Source organism: Wasmannia auropunctata, unplaced genomic scaffold, assembly GCF_000956235.1.
Source record: "Wasmannia auropunctata unplaced genomic scaffold, wasmannia.A_1.0 LD335963.1, whole genome shotgun sequence".
In the NCBI taxonomy this organism is placed as follows: Eukaryota; Metazoa; Arthropoda; class Insecta; order Hymenoptera; family Formicidae; genus Wasmannia; species Wasmannia auropunctata.
In genome coordinates this window covers 416,259-444,231 of record NW_012026927.1, presented here as the reverse complement: position 1 = coordinate 444,231, position 27,973 = coordinate 416,259, and the positions used below count along the sequence as shown (strand labels likewise).

The following is a 27,973-nucleotide window of genomic DNA, read 5'->3' as shown; positions in this document are numbered from 1 at the left end:
TGGTCGCGCTCGCGCGCTCGCGCGCGCGCGCGCGTTCCGGTGCCGCACTGCCGCCAGCCGTGTACCGATCGGCTTGGTCTGACAAGGCCGTCGCGCGCGTCCGTCAGTCAGCGTTCGCGCACGAATGCGACGGTACGGTCGTCGGTCGTCGTGGCGGGTTTTTACTCGGCGCCGCGCTCACGGGGACTCCAGCTCGGGAGAGCAGAGCTGACGTTTCTTACGTGAAGCGGGAAGAGAAAGTGGTTTCCGCTTCTCTTATCTTATCTGTCACTCCCGCACTCTTTTCTTTTTCGCGCACTTTCTCCCCCCGCGATCTTTTACATTCCCTCCCGCGATTCTCGTCACCCAGTCATCACCGAAGGCGTACCGCCGGGCCAACATCCGTGCAACCGCTGGGGCTGTGTGACCTGCTTCCGCTCTATCCTCGCAGCGGTCCGACGACAGGCGGACGTGCACCCGCAGGTGAGAGGCGCGAGGTGCGGTACTCCGCATCGCGCGCGTCACGTCGGGATGCGGAGGACCATCGCCGTGATGAAAGACACATCCCTGCGCCTCGGTCTGCGACGCGACGATTTTTGGCGGGTACGATCATCATCGCGGCGCAACAGTCTCGGGGAGTACGGATGGGTGTTTGACAGATCGGAATCTCGAACGTCCGTTGTTGAGCGAAACGTCCTTCCGGCATGATCCGACGTGATCGCGTGTTTAAATAATCTGGCGACGATCTGGCCATTTCCAGCCAGCCGCACGGGTAACCGCCGGAGACGCGGCGTTACACGCTTGGGATGACACGCAATTAACATACCGCGCTATTGTGACGAACGTGCGCGGTCCATGACGGAGGGTTAAGCGATTATCGCCGCGTGAGCCGATTACGCGATGTTGTTGGAACAACAGGAAAGACTCGCGGCCAGAAAGATTGCCAAGTCAGTTGCGTTTACGTCGAAGATTTCACGAGATAATACGGCCGCTGTCTGATAAAGATAACAAATGCGCCGAGACCACGTTCCTCAAATTCAATTCGTCCACGCAACCTCGGAGCACGAGACGAGACGTTGCGCGCCTTCTCGTCAGACACAAGCAGGCGTGACAGAAACAAACATGTGTTACTCCGGAATCGTTTACTTTCGCCTTGTGAAACATCAGATACCGCGAAATATTTCGAGGAGCGTGGGCCTCACGGTGCAAAGTTCAAAGCGGCCTGAGAGTCGGAGGAGAGCGAGAGGGGAACATCCGCAGGTGTATCCGCGAGGTGTTATCTCAAACGTATCCGGCTTAGAGAGTGAGAGATCCAGCCGCGTGGGTGTTAAAACGCAACGTCAGATCGTTTCTCGCGTAGCTTGGAATTTCTCGCGGAAACTCTCCTCTTCGCATTACGGAAGGTCGAGAAGTCGATGCTCATCGACTACCCGTCGTGGCGAGCGGCGCGGCGCGGCGCGGTGCGCCGCGACCTTGATCGCGCACATCGGCGGCTCCGGTGCCACCGGTATAGAGGTACGCACGGCCTGCGCGTCGACGTCGATAATTCGCGCGCGCGGCGTACATTCTCTCCGCGTGTCCTCGTATTCGACGTGTTTCCGCGCCTCTCCGCCGCTAGAACGTTCTCTCAGAAGCGCGAGCGGATCTGAGAATTATTTCGGAAATGGTTCTCTCTCTCTCTCTTTCTCTCTATCTCTGTCTATCTATCTATCTATCTCTATCTCGTCGCGTTCGATAGGCCTTGTCGCGCTTCTGTCACTCTTCCCTGTTTTTACAAGGAAAATCGGGTCGATGAGACGCAATTAATTTTTTTAGAACAAGAATTGCTGACTGTAATCGTACGCTACTGCGATTTTTCCTTTTACATCTGCATATAGATACTGCATAGATATGCAATGACTCTTCCTCGCAGTTCAAAGTCGACCTGGATTCGACGTAATGCTTTGCCTTTCGCGTGATTCTCCAACCATTCGAATCAAGTAATTGTTCAATCAGTACACGATTAGCTATAACTGTATTTTCCAAATCTCCAACTATGACTTATTTTTAATGATATATAAGCATTCTTGAATTCATGTTAAACTTATTAATTAAAAACGAGGACGTGATATGTGATTCTAGTTTATTTGTTAGACATAATTTAAAAAGATTAGATACAGAGTAAGGAAAACATCTTTTATTCTCTAATAAATTATTTTAATAACTATAATATACTTCCGTAATTTTGAATAACTTAAGCATGCAAAATGGAAAATAACGAAAGTGCACGATATGTAAAATCTCAATTTTTAAAGAACTATAATATAGAAAAAAACTAATATTTTATGGATAAGATTTAGTATTAACTTTAAACATCGGGCATATATTTTGCAATTTTAAATAATTATTTACATGTTAAAGACAAATGCATGACACGTGAATAAATTTTGTCAGGTGCGAGTGTTCTTTGCGGCTACTATTAAAATCCTGTCAATTCAGTACGAAATGATTACTCGCAAAAATTATTCTTGGCGTGCGCTTTAAGCCACTTTAAATTACGCAATTACAATTGATCCTCGTTTTCGCGATACCGCGGACTATCGGCGGGTCGTGCCACGCCGTCGTATCTATCGCGACAGAGGTCGCATATCGATAATGTAGGTCATGCATTTTCGGCCTTGCACATTTGGCATCTGAACGTCGATTGGTTCGCGCGCTCCCGTGGACCGATTCGGCTGCTGTTCCAAGAGATTTATTGTTCCACCAAGTAGAATGAAGAACTTTATTTACGAAACAACTGTCAACTTTGCGGTTGACAGTTCGATTGATTCCGTAAGGAGCGATTTTGGCTTGAAATCAATGACCCGTATTTTCGTTATTTTCTGCTAAATAAATTGCATAAATTTATCGTTACATTTATGCCGATAGAATGCAATTGTTTTAAAAATGCAAAAGTCTCAGCAAAAATTCAATTTAATATTTTGATTTATACTAAAGGTTTCAGAATCATGTCTGATGCTAATTATAACATTTCAATAGTGAAGATATTTAAAAATTGTAATTTTTCAAGCATCTTTTTTTTAACATTTGCATCTGAAGCATGAGAGCACAAAACGATAAACTTTATGCCAATATTCTTAACGAATTTATTACATCAGCTGTAAGCTGTAATGGATTATGCGCATTTTATTTAATATTCGTTATTTAATATTCTGTACTAAAATTCGATATCCGATCGCTTCAAATAGGGATCGTCCAATTTAGGTCATACGTGTATGTCGTTTCATATAATCGCGACGAGTTAAAACGCGATGACCTTCGGTTCAGCGTGTACCTTTGATAATGCGCTCAACGCATTATTTATTCGAGCACTTGAGAATAGCGGGACAGTGAATTCTCTCATTACATCACATCCGTTATTCGTATTTCCACGCACGGTCGTTGCTCGTGCCAATCGCTTTTGTGACGCTCGATCGGTTTATTGTGTCGCGTTATCGCTTTTCACACCATTCGGCATAGCTCGAGCCTTGCGTTTTATACTATTTGTTATTTTTTTTTCTAGATTCTACTCCGCGTTATTTTGCGTCTATCGGTTGTTTTGCGAAAAACAACTTGTCGCAAGAACAATATACATTTATCTTATTTCGCTTTACTCTTAAAGCACTTAAACAGATAATTATCCGACAAAGGATTCGACAATTAAAAAACGTAGTACGCAGTAACTGAGTTCGGTGTTAAGTTCGGGAGTCAAGATACGACGTAAAGCTTTTTTTTTAAATCAGCGCTGTGTGCAATAAAGTTTATGAATTCGCCAAAGATAAAAGAAATCGTCGTACAAGAAATTAATTAAGAAAAATAACTGCTGTCTTAGCGAGGACGACGTTACTTTCATTTCTTTTAATGAAAGTAAAACGCTCTCTAATTGTCGAGCTACTTTGATACTTTAATGGCAATGATTATACATCGTCATAAGACGGATTGTATCCACGGGTTACAAATTTTCGTGGAATTATTCATAGTATATATGCATATTATATGACGTGTTAACGTTCATCATTACTTTTGTTCTAATGACAGAGTTATAAATACATAAATATGTATAAGTTATAAATAAGAAAGAAGTTTTAATATTGGACAGCCATGATACGTATATGTATACTGACATAAAATTATCAATTTTGATTGAAAGTGCAGCGATATATCGAGAAGCTCGGTTAAAATTATTATCATGGAGAGGCGACTTAAACGTCTTTAACATAATCTCCGACAGTTCCCTAATTAGTGCAACTTCCGTTACGACAACGTTTCTCGTAGGAGTTGCGAGCGTAGGTAGATACTGCGAGACGAGATGCAGGATATACGTTTCGCAATAGCATTCCTCCGCTTACTTAATAACAAGTTGCCTTTTAGAATAAATCGGCAAACAGAAAGCTCAATCTAAATATTATAAAGAGCCAGAGCATCGCTTGTTTTCGAAGGCAACCTGCGTCGAAAACTTTACGAATCATCATTTCGCTTATCCTTCAATAATAAATGGAAGAAAATCAATTCGCGCGTACGATCTCCAGCGAAAATAGACGTGTGGCAGTTAATCAATAGTTTATAGCTAATCGAAAAAGAAAACTTTGCCACATTTTATGAATTATATCTTCTGTTGAATTTCAATGACATATATATATATATATATATATATATATATATATATATATATGTGTGTGTGTGTAACATATTATCATAATATCACATATAACATTAATATATTTTAATATATAGCGAAAAATTTATATTTTTTATTTTTAACGTAGACGTATTTTGTAATAAAAAGTTAAAAAATTTTTTTTAAAGAATAATTTGTTCTTATCAGTTTTGTTAAGAAATGACGTGAGTTGAACAAATTAGTTGTAAATGACTGCGGCTTATTCACCGATAGTCGGAGAGGCTTTTGAGGAAAAACAGCCCGTCGAATGACACAATACACTAAATATGTCATTGTCATTGTGTCGAACGTCATCATATGATACACGGCACTTACTGTCGTCATACATCTGCTTCAGTATAGCTTTAACTTTAGAAACATGTCTTGAAAATGTCAGTGAAAGACAATGAAATTCCTGACTTGAGCGAGAACGTAAACTGTGGACGAGAACGAAATAGTGGGAGGCATGGGATTCCAACGTTAATTAGGACAAATATCCAGAATAAAAATAGTTCGAATTTGCATGGCGAATTCGGACGTATCTAAGGTAGCAAATCGATACCTCGGTAATGTTTAACCGTTGATTCGATCGGCCACTCTCTCGCACGCGCTCAACTGCTATTGACAAAGGAATGTTGTGAATATTTACCTTGCATCATTTGCTGAGTCATTATTGGTGGACTTACAACTTGCGTACTTACAAAGTCACGCAGTTATAGTTAGATAAGCTTCATATTTTATCACATCGCGTTAAGAACCAGCTATATTATATATAATATAACGAGATATATCTACGAGCAAATAAACGACGAAACGTGAGCACGATAGTCAACATATAGAATATATCAATTGATCAAATATTGAGGCTCAAAGAGACTCCGTTTATAGAAAGAATGCATGTCTAATGAGAAACATATGTACGTACAGTTTAGATAAATTTTTGTGCTTAATTATATCCTGATATACCAGCAGAACTTTTATATAAAAAAAATTTCTTTCATATACGTATTCAAGAATTTGTCTCGCTGAAAATTGAATGGTTTTGTAACATTCTATTGTACATATACGCGACGGAATATGGAATTTTTCCAGGAATAGCTAATAACGTAGATAAAGTGCTTCTCGCAATTCTCTTCTGGAGCAAGTGACGAGTTTTTAGTGCAAGAGTGACAAACTTTATCTCGGTGCGTATCGACGGGGATATCACTGTGAATAAAGCGTACCGGCAGCTTTTATCAATGTGTAAACCGAGAGAGGATCGTCAGATAAATGTTATCAACCGGATCTGCCGCTCCTTTGAGAGATAACCGGACGCGCTAATGAACTATTAATAAACTCGAAACGGTTTATGCATTTCGATATGCACTTGCTCTGACATTTCGGTGGAAAGCATTATTCGCTCGATTATGGCTCCCGATCTCTCTTATCCCCATCGTACCAGATTATGATGTAAAAATGAAAAATTATATGAATATTTTTCTGCGCTGTAGAACGCAAAACGCGTTCAGTTGTTTCGCACACGCTCGCGCCCCGGATGAAATAAATTCGTGGAATGTGCTGAAGGTTCCCGTTTCGGTTCGTGCATTAACAGACAGCCATAAATCTTGATTAACCGTGATAAGATTCATTTTCGCTGGAAATGTGGGACACATACAGAATTGAATTATGCGTTCATTAAAGGGGACAAGAGAGGGATGCTCTCAGCATCATATTTTATCAATTTATACTGTCGAATGTGAACACAAACGGCGCGAGAAGAAATTAATTTGCCTTCATATATGATAAGAGAAAAAAAATTCACGCGATTTATTATCTGTTGCTTCTGATATCTAAGATTCGATATGAATTTTTCAAGGGACCAGCAGTTTTAATTGTTACAATGAAGTTTACAATATGAATTGTCGTAATTTCTTTAATTTCTTGCGAAGTATTTTTTTCTTTTTAAATCAAAACGATCGTTCAGTTTGGACAAGAAAAGTTTGGGTACCTTCGTGAAAACTGGCCGTGCCGATTTATCGATATCTACCGATTTATTATTTGACTCTTTTTTTCCGAGCTCTTTCACTTCATTGGCGACTATACGCGCGCACAAAGGATTCGTTTGGAAGCCCCTCGTGTTGCGGAATACGTGTAACGTTGGACTGGAAAAGGCTTCGACGGTGCATCGGTGCGTTCGTTCGTTCGTTCGTTCGTTCGTTCGCTCGTCCGATATGCCCGACGGGCGAGATCGAAGCTCCTATACGAAATCGCTATTAAACTATCTCGCATCGGCGGTAGTGGCATTCACGTCGCTACCGTTTTGTCGCAGGCCGACAGCATTACTTATGTACGATGTGCTTCGAATCTATTTCTGAGGCTGAATTTATCGAACGGCTTTGACTCTCTTCGTGCACGACAATGTTATCGGCCGTTATGAAGTTATTAGACGTAAGGTCGTTAAACGCAACAAACCTTCCGTTCCCGCGCTCGCTTCCGTCCACTTCGCAACTTCATGCACCTTATTACCGTATAACTTGCGTACACGTGTCGCCGCTCTAATGCGACCCAAGCACTTTTTAAAAAGCGAGATAACAAATTGATATAATTATCAAAGCATATCTGCCGCTGTGCTAATCAAATTTGATGACATTTAATTGCTAAACAAAGAGAGATAACGATCGAGACCGGGTACGTTTCCGTTAAAGAGATGAAGCGTCATCTCTAAATCTTGTCTGTCTAAAGATACCTCGGAGTATCGAATTGGGGCAGCGATATAAGGCTATGGATATTCGCAAGCCCGTCGGATTCCTGATCCCCGTTGGGATCTGCACCGTTGGGTGACACTGTGGACATACCAGCGGTAAAAGCGAGCGTTCGGCTCGCGCGAGTCCGGAGTATCGATTGATCGGTCAGCCGTGTGTGTATGTGTGTGTGTGTGTGCGAGGCTGTTTATAGTTAGATAAGAGAGCTGACGTAGCTGGGTATTACGTAAATTGTGAATTATCCCGTAGAGTTTAACCCGCTCATTCTTAATACAATTACATACACGTGACCATCGGATTCGTACGTTTGTACATCGGATTCATGCATCGATCTTCTCGCAGAGCTGAGATCGAAGTCAGGCGCTCCTTCTAGAACCGCGGGATTCGACATGGCTCATATTATCGTGGACATACGATCGTCCAATCGAGTGCATGGTTGAATTTCTATTGTTAACTCGTTGCTAGTTCTCGTTTTGCAATATAAATCTCACGTTTTGCTCTCGAATTGTAAACTACTTCCACATTATGCGTTTTCACGATAGAGTTTCTTTCTCTCGTTTCTACTATAAGTAAACATTATAGCTATTTCCCTACTGAGAATTATATAGACTGCATATATATAGATGCAAAATATATAGACTGCATTTTATCCTCAAGACGTTGCAATTTCAAATTCGAGTCTCGTTCGAATTTATAGACTTCGAATAAACAATGATATCTTACGTTTATCACTTTCTCTTACATTTTATTACGCCTCTTTGCTTTTATTACTTTGCTCGTCGATGTAATCAAATGAGGTCTCTCATTTGAGTCTCAACTATCGCTAGATTTCGAATGAATGATGATAATGCGAGGATTTCGATATCCGACTCAGTTTCTCGAGTTTCTTCTCACTGGCTCGTTAAAAAGACAAGAAGGCAAACGTCTCATAATATCCGCATCGCTTTACCGCTCCGAGATATAAATACGAGCGACGGTTTTTTTTTATATCGATCTCTGGATTGTGTGGTGGAACCTTCCTCACTACCGCGAGCAAGTGTGAATTATTCTGTTAATGGCTATTGTATCGAGGTCGACGGTCCTGTCCCTTAATGGGTTTGCAGAATGCTTAAGATTCGCTTGAGGCCAGACGGCGCCAGTCTCCCGGCTCCTCGCCATTATCGGCAGTGTACATCCTGCTATCTGATGTATACATGCATAGCTCCAGACACAGTTCGATCACGAACAAAGCAATAAAAACAAGAACCGTAGTAAAATATATAAGGAGAAAGCGACAAAATGCAGAAATTTAGTCCGCGATAAATAGTATTATTATGAGACATTATCAGTATTAGTGTTATTAGAATTATTATGTAGAGCAAAGATGGAGGTCACTTTCGTCGTTCCAGACAGTTTGATCACCAACGCACAAAGGAATACAAACAAGAAACGTAGTAAAATATAAGAAGAAAACGATAATTGCAGAAATTTAGTCCGCAATAAATAGTATTATGAGGCATTATCAGTATTAGTGTTATTAGAATTATTAAGTAGAGCAAAGATGGAGGGTACTTTCGTCGTATAACAGGAACTTCGGCTATCCAACTTAAGCCTATTAGAAGTTGGTACAGTTACTGAATCGCGATGATTTAAGGAACTCGTAAAGCGACCTAACTTCGATTAACTTCAGCAATTCCTTTCCAATTGTTACAACTAATAAAGATGCCTCTACAGCAGAATTTCGACCTATATAATTTATCATCTCTAATTGAATATTTCTTTCTGTGTCAAACAATAAGAAAATAACAATTTTAATAAAAAATTTTATCGACAAAATACTAGAATCGAATAATAATGCTATATTCGACGAGTTAATCAAAGTTTGATTAAAGTGACACATAACGCGTGACCGTGTCTCCTAATATCGATTTGTATAATGTACTATATATTTATGTATTACGAGCATTACGAATGCGCATCCTTCTATTTTTGTTTCTGATATTTTGCTTCTAACGACAAGATAACAGGACACCTATAGAAATAGCGCTTGATCGCGCAAAAATTTGCATTAAAGCGTAACGCATAACTATATACTATCAGATATTGCTTGATTGATGTCCTTCACAATAATTTATGGCCTTATATCTTTTCTCTGTTTTATTACCCTTTGAAAAAAGCATAGTTATTCCGTCACGCACTCACGAAATGAGTCTCCCAGAAGCTAGATCAATCAACTTTCTGTTTTTTGAGAATTTCTTAATTTTATTGACAGAGAGAGAGAGAGAGAGAGAGAGAGAGAGAGAGAGAGAGAGAGAGAGAACACCTGTTTATATAAATATATAATTTTATATACCGCGTGTTTCAGAATTTAACGGACAAACTGCGGAAGTGTATTCGACAAGTGGAAATAACAATAAATATTATATTAGAAATGTTTTATTACAAAGTTATAAACAAATATTAAAACGGAACATAAAACAGTGGATTTTCCATTATGTAGAATATAAAAATATACATCTCGTAGGAAAAGGTCGAACGTGTTTATCTTGGTGCGTTTATTTATATCATATTTTCTATTTTGAAACAATTTAGTATCATTTTGATCTGTGAATATGATATTCGTTCAATAATAAAGCATTTTTAGCAAAACTTTATACATAAAATTTTTTTCTTATTTCAACTTGTAGAATATGTTCCCGCAGTTTGTTAAATTCTGAAACACCTGTATATAAATTATATAACTTATTATTACAATAAATTTATGATTTATTTCCTCTATTTTTTATTTTATAAATTTTGGATCCATCTTCTGAAAGGCTCAAATAATTGTTCTAATATGCGATTAGCTTGTGTTTTCGAAGCGCTCGATCGGAGCTGCGTCCTTGGTCGAGCTCCGTTCTCCTTGCCCATGATGCGCGGCCCACATTTTTATCGACGGAACTTTATTTATTTTTAGAAATATACGATGGAATACCGACTGCATCAGTGCGACACTTTTGTTACGAGAATCGAACGAGCATGCGTTCGAAATAGCTCAAATAATATGGCCTAAAGTAGCCCCGCGTTTTTATATAGAATACCTCGGATGTTATATAGGATATCTCGATTATCAATCTCTGCGATAAAGATTTTAACAAAATCATTCTGAAAATTTCAGCTAAAAGAAAAAAAAAAAATGTCCGCTCGCTAAAGAAATCTAAATTCTTAAAATAATATCAACTTTTACATTATATAAATTATTACATTAAATATTAATTATAAAGTTTAGGATAGCATATTTAAATATTCCCTTATTAAATATATGATGCTATCTGCAAGTAATATATAAATTTCGTATTGATTATCGCGTCAAACATTAGCCAGCTGGGCTGAATGTTACACGTTACTCTTTCCGGGTCAATGACCGCGCCGCGTATGACGCACGTCAGGCAGAGAAATGGCAGCAATGAGGTGAGGTTAGGCTTGAAACAGCTGATAGGAAAACAAAGGGACGCTACTCCGTTTTTCGTCGGGACAGACAAAGCGCGTGTTCGCTCTAACGTATGGTACGATTTTCAGCTGGATGAGGCTGATGGAACCCTTGGGTATCGCCCAGGACATCGTGGAGCCGGCTGTGTTAAAACGATGGGCTGACTATCCCATCCAGCATCGATACACGGACTACTCCGATTCCGTTCGGGAAACGGCGCATCACGCCATAAGCCCCTTCCCTTGTCAACCGTCGCTTAACAACAAACTCGCGCTATGGTAAGACACTTTATAGTTTAGAACGCGAAATTTAATCTCGTTAAAGTGTTTCGTCCAATTATTGTTATTTGAGTTATTTTATCAAGTTAGTAATGATGAAACTGTATGCGATACATTAATGCTCCGCAAACGGTGTGTTTCAGGACTGGAGATATCTCAATATTACAAGTAGATGCAGTAGTAAATCCTACCAACGAGACAATGGATGATAATAGTCCTATGTGCCAAAGAATATTTAGCCGAGCTGGTTCTGCACTCAAGATAGAAATATTTAATGAAATAAAAGGTCTGTATTTTGATGGGCGTAGCAATGCTGTCGACAATGACGGAACTTGTCTCGACAAAACCTTAATTGCCCAAATCTTTATTTGCAGAATGCCGAACCGGCGAAGTAAGAGTAACACAGGGTCATGGATTACCTGCTCGTTTTATTATTCATACCGTTGGACCAGTTTATAATGTCAAGTATCAAACAGCTGCGCAAAACACGTTACATTGTTGCTATAGGTAATTTAAACATTTAACATATGCAGATAGATATAAATATTAAAATATTTTGATTCTGATATTAGAAAATGTATAGGAAATGAATTCTGTTAAAAAAAGGGACATATAAATTAATTTTAATCTTTTCGCTACGGAAAAACTAAGCAAGAAGAGTTGTTACTGTACAAGAATATTTCAATATTGGTGTCTGTTACTTTGTAGCAATTTATTGTCTCTGCACGAGTTATTTAAATTTATAAAGAAAAAATTGATGGCATTAAAAACTTATTTATTTAATTAAAAAATATCTTATAATGACATTTTTCTAGTAAAGATTATTTGTAAGCGTTCCAAGACCAAAATAAGAAACTTTTATTTTAAAGAAAAGTACTTGTTCTGTTTGAACATATATTTATGATTATATTGAACGTTATTTAATAACAAGAAATAAACAAATAATTAATATAAGATATAATCATGACATCAAAAAGAACTCAAACAACTCAAACATCACAAAGGAAGTTAATAATACATAATATATTATCTTTTTTATATAATGTAATATCTTTTAAAGCAAGGCGTTATGCATAAATTATTGCATTGTAATAATGTCACATATATACATTTTTTTATCATTTTTGTAATATGCAACAGAATGTCATTCAATTAATTATTTTTGTATTATCGATTTTTGTGCGTGCGTGTGTGTAAATTGGATCAGCTGTTCGTACGCGTTTTATTAGTAGTCGTTCGTACACAGAAGTAGTTTTGTGGGCGGTCACTACATAGTCCTTTGTAGCGAAAGAATTAAGCTTTCCGATCTTACAATATAATTTTCTTTACCATAGAAATGTTCTACAAAAGGCAAGAGAAATGGGATTGCGTACCATTGCTCTACCAGTAATAAATTCAGTACGGAGAAATTATCCTCCGGACGCAGGAGCGCATATAGCTCTCAGTAAGTATCGAGCAAGTAGATGTCTGAGTGTAAATTTATAATGGATATACGTCGATACGTGATGAAATAAATGGTTTTCTCTCCTCTTTCCAGGAACTATACGTAGATTCATGGAGCAATACAGCGATTCGTTAACGTGTGTTATATTTGTACTAGAGCCGTGCGATCTTGGAATATACGAAGTCCTTCTGCCGCTTTATTTTCCCCGAAATTTGGCAGAGCAGGACAACGCTTGCTGGCAGCTACCGAATGATATCGGCGGAACGGACGGAGAACCTTTACTTCCGGACAGACAAATCAGAATCATCGACAATCCTCAGCACGCTTTGCACGGTAACGAAAAATCGATTCCTATGTAACATGGCAGCATACGTACGGGGATTACAAAGCGGCAATTCCTTTGAAAAGCACATCGTACTTTTACAGGCGACGAGACGGTCGAACTTTCGACACAATTGGAAACCTCGGTCAATATCGGCGAGCATGCCTTTGCGCAAATGCAGGGTGATTTGGATCGACAGAGACTTTTGGGAGAGAGACCTCCTGCCGACCCACTGGCGGATATTATGCTCAAGCAAATGCAGCATAAAGAAAGGTACGAGTTTGCGAATTTTTTGAACAATCTTGTCGGAATTATTTGAACAATATTTACGTTACTTTTCTACAGAAACAGGATTCTAATTATAAGTAACCAACCAATTTGAATCTGGAGAATAAACACGAGTTTATTTTTACGATCAGATTGAAATAATACGCGATGAATTATTAACGTTGAAGAGACATTGATTATTTTAAATTTGGAAGAGATAATGAAATTTGTTCTTTTTCTTTCTAATTTTTTTTTCTCAGAACACTCAGACTAATGTCTGGTATACACAATTCACGATCTGTCATCTGTGTGAAAGTCAAATTCGCATTTATAATTCATCGTTCGCGCTAATTCACCAATATACCCGTAGTCAGTAGACTATTATTTAGCGGAAAATTAAATAACTAATGCAAAGCTGGCTTTTCTGTTGAACGCAATAAATCTTAATGACTTTTTTATCTTAACAGCGCTATGTTTCTCTTTTTTATCCACGCAGCACAGCGAGAAATAATGTATTTGCACGGATAAAAAAGTCACTCCTACCGATACGAGAGTTAAACGTTGCCGTGTGGCTAATAGTTGAAAGGTTTCTTCTGTATCGACATAAAAATAAAAAAAATACATTGTATATTTATGAGCATGTAGAATGAATGGGAAAACTTCTAAGGATATAAGGGACATCAGCCAGTTATAGTTCAGTCCATTATATAATTTCGCAGTGTATTCCGGGCATTTGATCCTTCCTAAGTACTTGATTCGCAAATGTCGAAGCCATTACTTTCTTTCAAGCTTACTGTTCTTTTTATATTTAATAGAGTTTACTATTACTTTTGCAAAGCAATTTATGTGTAATTATCTTAAATGATACGCAAATGTTGTTAATATTACAATTTAACCTGTATTCTCGGTATACACGATATACTTAACTACTGTGAAAGGCGCTATTGAATGTTTCTATTAACAATATCTCAATTAACACTAATTTTGTGTTCTCAGGGACAAATAATCTTATGTTCTTTTTAACAAAATTCTTATTAGTATTACTATTAGCAATATACGTTCGCGAACATATACAAACAGTATATACAAACAGTTATATTGATTATTTCATATTTGATATTACATGCATTACGATTGACAAAACGATATCATATCTATGAATTATATCGTTTATCGACTTTCGCGACTATGACGCACATACAAAGTTTGCCCCGTAATACCTGCTCCTAATTAATTTCAGCGTTGAAGTATCATTTGCGTCATAGAAATAAATCATTCGTTTCAGACCTGACATTTTCTGTCGCATTAAATGTTTATTTCGAGACTGAGATTGTCATCGACGTCATTTTATCGTGACATGCCGGGTTTATTACAGCGAGACGACAAACCCACGTGTGACTCGAATCATTGATTATACCAATGGCGGTGATTCATTTCGTTTTCGAAGTAGAACAATTTATTTTTTTTTTTGCTTTAATGAGACAATAATCGATTATATCGGCGTATTATGAAACGTCAAAGCATATTGCGCGTAATATTGAGACGAATAATCTTATGAAATATTATCGATTTATTTCCGAGTGTAAAACAAAAGTTTTATGTGGAGATTATCACATGATTTTTCTAAAACATAATTATATTTTCATTAGCAATTTTACAGAGTTATCTAGATACATTAGGGAATATTATTGTGTCATACTTTCGATGAAATACCTTGGATCCGTTTAATTGAGGTCAAGATCATGAAACTGCAGTCTTAAGCAACAACGTGATGCAATCGCGTGCATATAGCATTAACGTCTTTGTAATTTGTTATCTAATTTTACCTTAGAAAGAGTAATTGAGGAGCAATGTACGTATATGTTACTTTATTTTGTCTCTAAATAATTGTCGATTTAATTAATATTAAAATCGTCATTCCTTTTTCATGCAAATTACGGTAGGGCTTTGTTCTCAGGTGTTTCATTTTTACGCACGAGTTATTTGAAATTTCGCGAAAAGCACTCCGACTGTCCCGATTAACCTGTGAAGCATATATTTGTTTTTCCAATCCAAGATAATCCCGAGCGCCGAACGTTTCTACTGCGCACGAACATTTTAGCGAAATGCTAATTCGAGATGTACAACGTCAATGCCAACGTGTCCTTTAGAGCCGTCAAAATTTTTCAATTTGTATTTAAAAGAAAAATTTGAGTTTAATTTTACAAATATAGAATAATCTTATTGTTAGAATATTTGCAATAAGGTTGCGACTTTTAAAGTATTTTTGATGGAAATACTTCATTATGCAAGAGCATCGTCTGCTCACAAACTGAAGGAAAAATTATTGTTTTGAGAAAACATATACACAGGGTAAATTTAAATATAATCTAGATATGGATTTCAGTATAAAATTAAACCATCCAATATTCAGTGCTGTCAAATGTAACATGACAGCGACTTAGACCATCGGAAATTGTGTACCGAAATGGAAACGTTATCTATTCTTTGGATTGGCCTTCACAGTTGCCTGACACGAATCCGATCGAAAATACATGATCGATCACGAAAGGGTACTTCAAAGTCTATATTTATACTAAAACAGCTGTGTCCTTAAATCCAAGCAATTCGCCATTACTTCTAAATTGCGCCCAATTTCTGCGCTGGATAACACATGAAAATTTAATTGATTCCGCAAACAGTGACATATAGATTCATTATTTAAAATTTATTTTTCTTTTCGTCTTTATCTTCTTTCGTAATAATAATTTACCATTCGGATATACAGAGGATATGTCATTTTCTTATATAAATCGCAGATTGGCGCGCGAGCATACGATCGGCAAATAGCGCGAATACGATCGGGAATAAAACGCGCATTCCAGCTTCCTGTTTCCCAATCGGCCCATTAGAAAAAATGATTATAAAAAAGCACGGAGAGTGACACACACGTTCACGGTCCAAGGCCGTGGCGGGCGGTATATTACCCGCAATTAAAGGAATACACATCACGATCGAATTAAACAACGGTCTCGCGACCCCTACTCCGCCTCGTCGCCTCGCGCGCATCGAGCACACCGAGCGTTCCTCCGCGAGCCGGGCAGGCGCCGTGCGGTGCCGCGGCAGGACCCGGTGCGCGGTGCGGGAGCAACCTCGTAGACGTCGTAGTCGCCGTGGTCGTCGCGGACGTTGCAGCCGAGAGACGGCCTCTCCTTCCCTACATAGACAAGACGCGGTTCGGGTTACGGGTTCGGTTCTCGGTTCGTTCAGTTCGCCGCGACTCGTCGTACCGCTCGCTGTCATCCCTCTTCTGTCGTCGCCTCCCTCGGCCAACGATCGAACGAACGTGAACTGTGCGCGGTAACTCTCACAGTCCGTCGTGCCGCGTGTACGGTCCTTCTTAACGGATGTCACGGGAAAAGGCCGCACACGGCTGCTAGTGGATCCGATACGATTTTCTTCTTTTCCTCTCTTTTTTTTTAAATCGAGATCGCGGAGAGTGAAATCACGAAGGGGACGTGACATCAGAATGGTCATGATTGACATGGTGGATGTCATCGAGGATGAGGACCGGTGTGTATTAAAGAGTAGTGCTCTCGTTCGCGCGACGCTGAACCTCGTGCTCGAGCGCGACGATTCGGATGAACCTCGCGGTGTCTCGTTATCGGCTCGCTATTGATCCCTGCTCCTTTATTGGCGTTCGTCCAGTTACACATTTCCCATACCGATTTGTCGTTGAAGAATACACCGGAGGTGGCAATGATCGATTCAGTGTATCGAAAAATTCGTGCGTAATACAGTTTTATTGATACGCTGATTTGCTCTACCTATCTACTGGTTTGGCACTCTTGGAAGAAGGAGCGTGAAACTGCAATATACTTAAGTGAAATTTCATTAGCACGGCGCCGAATGTATTCTACAGCAGTTAATCGAGAAAAAAAGTAAAATACAACGAGCAGGGCACTATATATAGTTAGACGATGGAAATGCTAATGTAAAGCTCGCGACTTGGACGTTTGCGATAAGACGCACCCAAATGAAATTTATACGCTCACGAAAGTGCATTTTTATGCACGTCACTGTTTGCAATTTATGTTATGCAAAGCGGCACGATCTCCTGTGTTGTAATTAAAGTTACATGATGACAAGCCGTATCGCAAGATTCGAGTAACATTTCCGGACACGTTTCCGCATATCACGCCGTGCCTTCAGTCGAACTCGTCGCGAATTAACATCACTTAAGCGCAAAATTGTTGATTTTGTTTTATTTAAATTGACGACATTCCTTTTGGCAATCTTGTGTGTAGAAACAAATTCGGATTATAATTAATAATTTGGCGAATCGCAATTGAAGTTTGCATTGCGTTTATATTTTTATTCGAAAGTCTCATATAATTATTAAAAAACGTTTATATCGCACGTGTGCTCGTGTTACGTAAATTTTGGAATCCATTAACAGGCATATTAAAACTATTACAGTGGATATTTGCCTAATTTCTGTCTATCGTTTGTTTATCGTGCACTTACTGTAATAAACCTGAAAACGAAATGTGCCCGTAAAATATTTTTTAGCCGAGTGATGTATTAATATATTGACAGAAAAAGAAAAGTTCGTTATACATCGAACATATATAATACGGATGAAATCGTTATTTTGTAGGTACGAGAGGCTTCTTAGAAGGGCGAAAACGGAGGATCTGACTGAGGTCTCGGGGATCGGTTGCCTGTACCAGAGCGGCGTGGACCGGCAGGGCCGACCAGTGGTGGTTTTCGTCGGCAAGTGGTTCCCAGCCACCAAAATCAATCTAGATAAGGTAAAGACCTTTGCGTGTGCCCGGAAAAATCAATGTTGCTGCGAATTACACGAAAAAAATCTGCCGCTCACGCCTACGCAACGTTGAACGTAAAAGTATCGTCGTTTCAACAGAATGATGTTGTCCAAAGTACAATCTTTCTAAGTAAAATAGTGAAAGTTATATTAATTGTAGTTTATTATCTTCTCTCAATTTTACTACAGTATAGTTCTCAATTGGAAATTGCAACAGTGCATACCGTTCTATAGCCACTCTTAGTTGCCCTTTGCATTTTAATCGATTCGTTTGGAATGTATAATAGAAAGTGCAGTTTTACTGAGTATTGTTCTGTTGAAATTGTCTTTGATTTTTGCGCCCCTGTCATATACCCGTGTACATTTCAGCCACATTATTCTACACGTACCGTCTTGACACGTTTTAATCAAACGTTATCGAGCATTTGCTTATAAATGAAAGTGATACAATCTCGCGGAACTACTTATTTTACTGATAAATATAACTTTAAACTTTCCAATAAAAAGTATCGCGTATTTATATTAATTTTATCGATATTATATAGTCGGTCTCAAAAAGATGACATACTTTTAACTCTGGAATTCGACAGCGAGAATTTGTTTTCAAAGCTGTCGCTATAGTTGAAGTTGGCAAAATACAAATTCTCTTATCGGACATCGGAAACGTTCTAAAAATCGTTGTAAGAAGAATGTCTCTTTCGGCTACGCAGGCAGCATTGGGGATTTGCACCACCTTCCTCTCTACCTCATTTCCAGATATTCGTAGATACGTGCCGGCTCTCTCGAGTCCGTGCATAGAATCGCACGGGCTCGCGCATGCCGCTCGCATTGCGCCGCGTCCAGGCCAAGCCTCCGATCATTTGGCGCCTATCTTTGCGCCAGTTGTGTCCCGTTGTGTGTCATTTCCTTTTCCCCCGTCATCCTTACTCCGGCTCGTAGCCGGAACGCGGCGTGAGATATAGCGGCGGGTGGCGAATCGATATTTACACGTCCAGAAATAGACCGACCGCGGAACGAGTTCCTCCATGAGGAGGGCGAGAACACGGACTGCAACGTCGTCGTCGCGACGCGCACCCCCATCCTCAATGAAAGTTTCTCACCCTATTAACCTATTTGCATCGGCAACGATTTGTGGATATCGCACGGATCATCGGCACGTGAGATAGTCGGCGATTAGCAGGGAGAGAAAACGAACGATCACGTCAAAACTTCGTTTCTTCTTTTGCTTCTTTTCATCGACATCAACACCGAACATCGCATTGCAATCGACGAAAAGAAAAGTGAACGAAAGCTTGCGATATGTCAGCTTTCTTCATACATAATAATCGTGACCTTCTCTATACAATAATTTCTTCCTTACACATTTTCCAATATTATCAATATAGCAACGGGGATGTCTTGAGTACTTTCAAATTAAATTAAATACGAAATGAACAAACGCTTACATACATTCTTACGAGGCAAGTTAATTTGTAAAAAAAATTTAAAAAAAAGAAGCTCGAAACTGTGTTGAATAGGACACGCATTTTTTTTAAACTTGCGACTTTCAAACGAATCGAGCGAGAAAGTTCGATCTACGTTTCTATGCGCAAAATAGAAACACGTGCAACTTCGTAAATCATTCCAACGTACGCTAAAACATCACGATGTCGGCTTAAGACTCATGTTTTGAAACCAACGTATCCACCGTATTTCATCGTGACTTGTAAGTCGCTAATTATTTAATAGCACGTGTTCCAAATCTTTCGCGTGAGGAAGAAAAGCATTCGGCCTCACTTGTTCCAATTTTTTTTTATACTTCAAATGGCCGATTGCGATTCGTTGCCGGCGGATGTGTGCCTCGCTACTTTGACTTTAATCGAGATAAGAATATCAACGACGTCACATCGAGATTCGTCGGTACTGCTAAAAATATACGCTGCCATGCAGCGGCTGTTGAAACAACGTCATGTACACACATCGTCCGCGCGAGGTGCGTGTTCCAAACTGAGAGATTCGACGTACGCGTAGTATCATCCGCTATTAATACTGAGCATTGCATTAAATTTGTTAATTTAAACATCTGTGCGATTCCACCCCCCGCGCCTTTGTCTTGCATCCACTGACCCGCTTTCGGGATGAAAACATTTATGCTCAGTCAGGACGCTAATTACACAACGACCTGAGATAACGTGTCTTCATGGCCGCGATACGGACAGCGACACATTTCGCAATTTACGGAACAGCATCGACGTCATTTCGACGTCATTTGGCGCGAATTTATTGTTGACAGCACCACCACCGATATTTGCCTTCCATCGATTTCTTCGCTTCGGAGCTCCCGCTAGAAGCGAGAAAACCTCAACTTCTTTTTGCATTGAGATAACAGATAATAATGATTGCCGTACTCATTGCATAATAATAATATCGTTTGATCGTAATCGGACACGCATAGTTGGCTCGCATAAGGATACGTTTGTGAAATAATTTCGTTTAAAGTTTACATCATTTTCTCAGTAATATCATTAATTTTACATTAATAAAAGAGCAAAGAGTATCCTCTGATGAAATAATATAATAAGGCAACATAAGAACATATTGTTGAATATACATAACAATTTTGTAAATATTTATCATGAACCGATGACGACTGAAGAGATCTCAAAATGTTTCCGTATCCTTGAATTCGATCCTTCTATTATATATGCCATAATTTATTTAAAATCTCAATTTTTGTATAGCCAAATAGATTTCTACAAATTTATATAGGAAATCTCTTTTTTTATTTACCTAATTTCGAGCTACAGTACAACCCTATGTTATCACAGCTTAAATTTTTTACTGTACTTCTCTATCGAGCTTACAAAATATCCACATACGATGTTAAAGGTTCATTGATCGCTCGAAACCCTCCGACATTTGTCAGTTTCGAACTTTCTCATACAGAACGTGAACCGATGAAATCACAATGAAACTGCGGCGTTGATTCTTTCAATAGAACTGGCAGGGAGGATACATCACATATTCCACGACATAGGAAAGTCTTGCGAAACACATTCTGTATATCTCACCGCGCTGACGTTTCATCGATCCCGAGAATATTTACGCAGCGTTTATTTTAGGACACATTCACCCCTCTGTTTCCCTACTCTACTTTGACAACGCATTTTTTTACGTAATACGGATTTTTAACATGTATTTTAAGAAAGCTTCGCCGTGGCTTTTTTTTTTTTCATGATAAATGAATAAAATCAGCAAAATGTACTATTCTTTTTTTTTTATCTTCGTGCCTCTTATGATTTTAGGCCTTGCTGTACCTGATACAATTGCTGGATCCCATCGTGAAGGGAGACTACGTTATCGCGTATTTCCACACCCTTACGGCCAGCAGCAATTACCCCAGTTTACACTGGCTGCGCGAAGTCTACAATGTGCTTCCCTACAAGTAAGTTGTACGCTTGAGATATCGAACGCATCGAACCTATTGATCGCATTTTAATGTAGAATCACAAACGCGCCTTTACGGGCACGTACAATGTAGAGAATAAAGTATGAATATTTGAGTGAAATTAAAAATTTGGTACAGTCTTTTGGTTATTTATAAAAAAATTGAACTTTTCGCAATATTTAGTAAACTGAAAAAAAATTGAAAGGACAGAAAATATATATTTTTAGAGTTCTTTTTGACACATTTTTCATATAAATCAAAAGAGAATATTTAGATGGTATTATATGTCACTATAAAACGAAAATAAAATTTGTATATATTTATAAATATATACATTTCCTTATATATCGAGGAAAAACATTAAAACTGAAATATTGTTAAGTTACCAGTTATGCAATGGCAAGCAGCATCGAGCTGTTGCCTACGCAATCCGATTCCGCTAGTTTGCAGAAATTTGATAGCGATCTTGAAACAGAATTCCTTTTACAGGTATAAGAAGAATCTAAAACATTTCTACATTATCCATCCTACCTTCTGGACCAAGGTTAGTAACAGTAACATCGCGTCATAATTATATGCTGATATAACGAAGGCCTTACGCAGTAAGTGCTGTTTAAGACGCAAAACCGCACTCGTTAATGAACGTTATTATTGCATTTCCCACGTGTATGCATGACGAATCGTCTTTGGAACGATCGTATCGAATTTCCTGGCTATTCGTACTCCGTTAGTAAATATACAAGTATAATTTTGCAATCGAATTATCAAAAGATATTTTAACGCTAACTAAACAATATTTTCAACCTGTTCAAGTTCTCTTGTTTCTCCCGCTGTTATACGGTTTTACATTGAAGAAACTCCAGTTATTTCTAAATAAATTACAATTGACTGTTATAGATGATGACGTGGTGGTTCACGACCTTCATGGCTCCAGCTATTAAGCAAAAGGTTCACAATTTGCCCGGAGTAGAGTATCTTTATGAAGTCATGCCGCCTGACCAACTCGAAATCCCAGCGTACATCACGGAATACGACATGACGGTACGACAAGCGGCAAAGTTGACTTTCGAATGGAAGAAGTCTCACAAGTCAGTTGTCAGTTATTCACTCGAAATTACTTTTCTTTACAGATAAATGGCCTGAGGTATTATCAACCGGAACAGGTCCTGTCGTCGGCATCAACGTCCACGTAATTCGCAGGTGAAAATCTGAGCAGCGAAGCGTCAAGACCGAGGCCAGATCGAGTGTTCTGTGCATTCGCATGGTGGACTATTCGTATTTTTGCAGCAACACACACCCGTGCGCCGCTTATAAGCGTGAGAACCGTACGCGTGAGACTCGTGACTGCTGGTGTATCTCGACGGTTTTACGGTAACGACACGGAGTACGAAGTACATTGTCCGAAACAATCCGTACATCTATCGAGAAAAGTAGCCCGGCTCCGCAATAACTCGAAGCCGATTTGTCCAAGTGCCTCATGATGGACCGCTTATCAGGAAACAGGACGAAAGGACGATCGGCCGCGTGAGATGTTAATACGAATATTAACGCAAGAGAAAAAAAAAATCAAGAAACCACTGCCCGCCTGCTTTTGACGTTGATTGATTCTTTTTACTTGTATGCGCACTTACGCATACGGGTTTTTACGTCCCCGAAAGTACGAAGATAAAACTTGGTACTGGACAATCCGCGTTAAGATATAAGGTAACCGAGAAAGCTGGATCGACACAGTATATGGCACAGAGGTGGAAGTGTGCAATTGCTAAACAAAGTATATTCTCCTTATCCAGTAATAGAGCTAATGAATTACACTATTCGCTTAGAGCGAACATCGGCTGCCAAAATATCAATAATCAGTATTTTCATCGTCGCTCGCAAAACGAAAATCCGAAGAAGCTGAATTACTAATCTCTCGCCCTTGTACATATTAACGCTGTTCGTGGCAGATTCTTAGCTTTAGTACTGCCTGTGAAAGCGGTAGAAGGGATAAAAAAAAAAGGGGGAAGCATTTGACGATGCCACTAGAACTTAAACGTCGGCTTAACACAGACCGTCGATCGCTTTCTGTTATTTTCGTATATCAATCGTTATACAGCGAAGAGCGTCTATTTGATTATTGTACATTGTCAATATTTTATTAATTCACGTTGATAAAGAGATTGTGCTGCGCTGCCGCCGCCGCCGCCGCCGCCGTATTAGCCGCGGTATTTTCGATATAATAATAATAATAAAAAATCATCGGCTACAAACAAAGAGCGGTTGGATGTTTTACTGTGATGTCATGTCTTCGGCGCTCAGCAGATTTCATCAATTTTAAAGAAACACAAAAAAAAACTTTGTTTGTCTTCTCTCTTGCGGAGATAAGACTTCGACGCGAAACGCAGAGCAGAGCGCGCGCGGAGACGTTACGGTTGAGCGCCGAAGTCGTATGTACGGGACAGTTCTAGAATAGAAGAAGCAATAACTTTAAGAGCTTGCTCGCGATGTATTTCGGGAGGCAAAAAAAAGTCGTTATCCCCGTTGTTAAGCATTTTTAGCGATTAAAGAGATAAATTAAAGAAGTTAAAACCTGTTAATCGCGTCGATTAGCCCATTTCTCACGCCCGCCGAATCACGAATGTATTTCGCGGCAAGTATAGCGCCACTCCCTCCGCCCTTCTTTAATCTTTCGTCAATTAGTTTTCGGCACGAAACGAGAGGAAAAGAGCGAACTATCTCGTGCGCTTAATCAATCGCGGATGAGTTGAGAAGGCAATGGGTTAATTGACCACGCTACCTCCGCCGAAGATACAATCGTCCGTGTGATCGAGTACATAAGTGTTTATACGCATTGAGATATAAACAGTTATGGAATTTAAAAAGTGCTCTACTCGTAATCTGTATGGCTGTATTTGGAAAATGCAATAATTGCACTGATTGCACAACAGTTGGATGAACCACGGATCGGTTAATGTATTTTAACATGTATTTTTTACAACACACACAAAATCGTAAAATCATCCTGTGTGATTTTCCGAAAGTTTATCGAAAAAACTCTATATATTGTGAATATTGTATTGCATATATATTTACTTATACATATTTATTTATGCATATATATTTACGTCATACTGAACTAAGTATTCTTTATAAACGATTTTTATAAAAACGGAATTCTTTATTTTTACTAATTTTTATACTTTTTGTCCTTCATAATCCTCTATATAAAAAGTAATTGCAATTGCTTTTGCAACATTCTTTACTTAAATATCTTAATAATATTTTTTTAACAATGCTGCTATTGTATCCAATAAGATCATAATTATTAGATTCTTATAGCTGTTTGTTAGTTTTAAATCGCACATTCAATTGATTGCAAAACCATTGTGTTTTTTAAATACAGTCGTTATGTTCGCAGCGATGGGATAGTATTTTTTCATGTTACGTTTACATATGTCTATGTTTCGCAAAAAAAAAAACTTTTAATGCTATTCGCGCTGCGAATAGTCGGAAAAAATTAACCTCGTACTATTCGGAGGGGCCAATAGTGTCAAAATAGGCTATTTCTCATTTTTATGTTTAATGACCTCATGCTGTCCGTCCCTGACAATCGAGTTTAATACATAGTGAAAAATTTCAGGATGCAGCATCCAGAGAGATTGCGCGTCTTGTCATCTATATATGTATATTTTATATTAGTCGTTGTTATTTTGTTATTCCAAAATTTTAACTGAATAAATTCGTTAAAAATGTAATTTTTAGATAATTTCGATAACTCGGTTCCCATGTGATGCAACAAATGTTTTAACAAATTTCGAAATTATTACAAATGATAATGATTAATTTAAAACACAAATAATTACTCATTTGTGTGTGACTTATTGTTATCTCTGGCAAGCTTGTATACGATGATGGGATTTGAGAACGATAAATACGGTTAAAGTTTTGGCCTTAAAATATATTACATATATTAAGGTATATATTAACCTAATATATTGTTTATGTTAAATAATTGACGATTGAGTCTATAATTATGTTAACAAATACTTATTCGACGATTGGGGAGATTCTTATATAAATACATATAATCTTTTAAGGTCCTAATCTAGTCCCTTTATCAATCATAGAGAAAAAAATATGCTTTCTTGAACGAATATCGCATAAAGTTATTAGTGAATTCGATTGGAACACACTAGTACGCAGGACTCAGTGCACATTAACGCCGTTGTACACTGTTTTAATCTCAAGGTAAAATATCTCGAATAATAAAATGCCAAATACATATTTTACCAAATGATACAATAAAGTACTGATAAAAAGTTCGCAATTTAACCATTTTTATATTTATATTAAATACACATCTTTATGTTGATTTACGTGTATAACGATTTCAAAGTGCACCGAGTGCGTACTAGTGCGCCCAATCGAATTCGCTCGATCTTCAGTCTTAATTTTAAGTCTTCCCGTATTACACTAAGAAGGCCAATCATCAAGTATTTTTCTTTTGATATCTTTTACTACGGCCGTTGCGCGAAATAAATGCATGTACCACATATAATTAGAAAACTTGTTGACTCGCTAATATATTATTAGTATGTATTTCAGCTAAAACGTGAATCATCGTGCCGATTTTGATTAAAAAAGTATATCAACTAGACTAGGACCTTAAGCGAAATTAGTCAATCACCTGTAATATTGCCGCATTGAAATACACGTGAACACGTATATGAACGTGAAGTGAGGGTACGATCTCGTCTTAGCACCACGAGTTGAAGTGTTTTCTTCTACGAGAAAAAAAAAAAAAAAATTTCCGTAGTCCGATCAGTAGTATTTATATTAAAAAATAGCAAATTATCTTTTATTTCTTAGTACTCTGACGTAAAAGAATAAAAAGTTAATGATTAGCGACTTCTCTTTTTGCATTTTTGCTTTTTCTACATGACGTTAAAAATGTTATACGTTCCTGCACGTTGCTACGTTTTCTAAACAACCATGTTTACAAATCAAACTTGTACATAAAATTTTAATTCAACCCATCAGTTTTATTTATCGCGTCTGCCTTTTCGTGTAAAACAATATGCTTTTCTTTAGTCTGAATTTGAAATTTAAAATGTTTCGTACAAGTGTCATGAAAGATTACTTGTATCGCTTGCATAAAGACTGTTACTCTTAATCTCGTACTTAAGCCAAATTGATACAAAGATACATTGTCATTGTTATCATGATAAAAGGAAAAGAGAAAGACCTATAAATCACAGTGGTGACGCTTCGCGATCGTACGCACTATCATGATGTATGAGAAATATTGTTGAAAATCACACATTGTGAATTTGTTTCAGACCTAGAGAAAAGTACTGAAACAAAAGTCAACCTGATAATGATTAATTATATGCTAAGCTTAGTTATTTTTTTACATAGCTGTTAGTGGTATGTCACTGCGGGGTTATAAATATATTTTACAATCTAGGAAGTTACATTTCCTTAATTATCGCGTTTCCATAGTTCGTACTTAAGAAATAGATTCTTACGACAGACCTTGAGCGAAACGTCATTTATCCTTTATTGTTTCTTCTCGATGTCGACGCACGACCTTTTAACAGGTGCACTTCTTTCTCCGTTGTATCCTTTTTTATAGACTACAATAAACATATTATTTCAATAAAATCTACATTATCTTATGCGTTTTATTTCGTGCTCTGATGTGCCCCTTGCAAGATTGCACAATTCTAACAACGGTATAATAATGAACAGTAATTTATGACTTTCAAATTTCAATACAACAATAAGTGTTGTTGGTATGTTCTTACTTACAATTAATGATTCAAATTTACATCGTATATTTTAATCATGATATAAGTACTATCATTAAAATCATATGATTATTATATACTATTATTATTTTATTATATACTTGGATTAAAAATTTTGTCGTCCGTTAACTTTTTAATCAAGATATTAAGAGTATATGATGTAAATTAAGACCATTAAATAACAAGAATTTTATGCACTAAAGTCGTGGACACTTAATTGCCTATTGTTAGGTAACTAACGGTATAATACTAGAACCGTGGATGGGATATTCTTATTTTAAGCCAAATTTAAACTTGCAAAATACATGTTTAGCAAAGTCTAGCAGTTATTTTTTGTTGGTACTCTAATTCGTTTTAAAGGGATAAAATCACCCCTTAAAAAAAATCGGTTTTTTTCTTCCGACGTAAATATCGTCGAAACTATGAGGGATAGAAAATGTGTTCTAAATTAAAGTTAAATGGTTTGAAGTGTATTTTATGATAGTAATAAAAAAATTTTTTTAAAATTGCACGCAGCACGTTCTGATCGCATTTTTGCATTTAACAAGGAATAACAATGAAAGCAAACCTATTTTCGCAATATTCTGTGGATGTATAACTATATCGTTTTTATCGCGCACGGCTAGACAACGCTTACACAGCAAAATATGAATATCGTAAAATATCAAGTCAAATCGGTGTAAACAACTTATTGTGGAAACAGTCTGTACGTATAATCACGGAAGTTTCTTATTTTATCAGATAATATTTGCAAAGCATTTGAATAAGCATTTGAATATTAATTAATTTCAAGACT

General features: G+C 37.9%; 1 protein-coding gene across 3 annotated transcripts; it reads left to right on the top strand.

The window, feature by feature from the left end:
* The first annotated feature begins 111 nt into the window (after nt 1–111).
* On the top strand, nt 112–26,157 carry LOC105455022 (protein GDAP2 homolog). Of its 3 annotated transcripts, none has more exons than XM_011698054.1 (12): nt 112–462; nt 10,933–11,121; nt 11,265–11,407; nt 11,496–11,628; nt 12,456–12,565; nt 12,659–12,898; nt 12,992–13,160; nt 17,794–17,947; nt 21,246–21,385; nt 21,878–21,932; nt 22,286–22,429; nt 22,519–26,157. In XM_011698054.1, the coding sequence occupies exons 2-12, from the start codon at nt 10,937–10,939 to the stop codon at nt 22,579–22,581; spliced, it is 1,536 nt and encodes a 511-aa protein (XP_011696356.1). In that variant the 5' UTR covers nt 112–462; nt 10,933–10,936; the 3' UTR covers nt 22,582–26,157. The 3 variants fall into 3 exon arrangements, with proteins under 3 accessions (XP_011696356.1, XP_011696357.1, XP_011696354.1); XM_011698055.1 differs by lacking the exon at nt 112–462 and adding an exon at nt 478–582; XM_011698052.1 differs by lacking the exon at nt 112–462 and adding an exon at nt 10,796–10,824.
* The last annotated feature ends 1,816 nt before the right edge of the window (nt 26,158–27,973 follow it).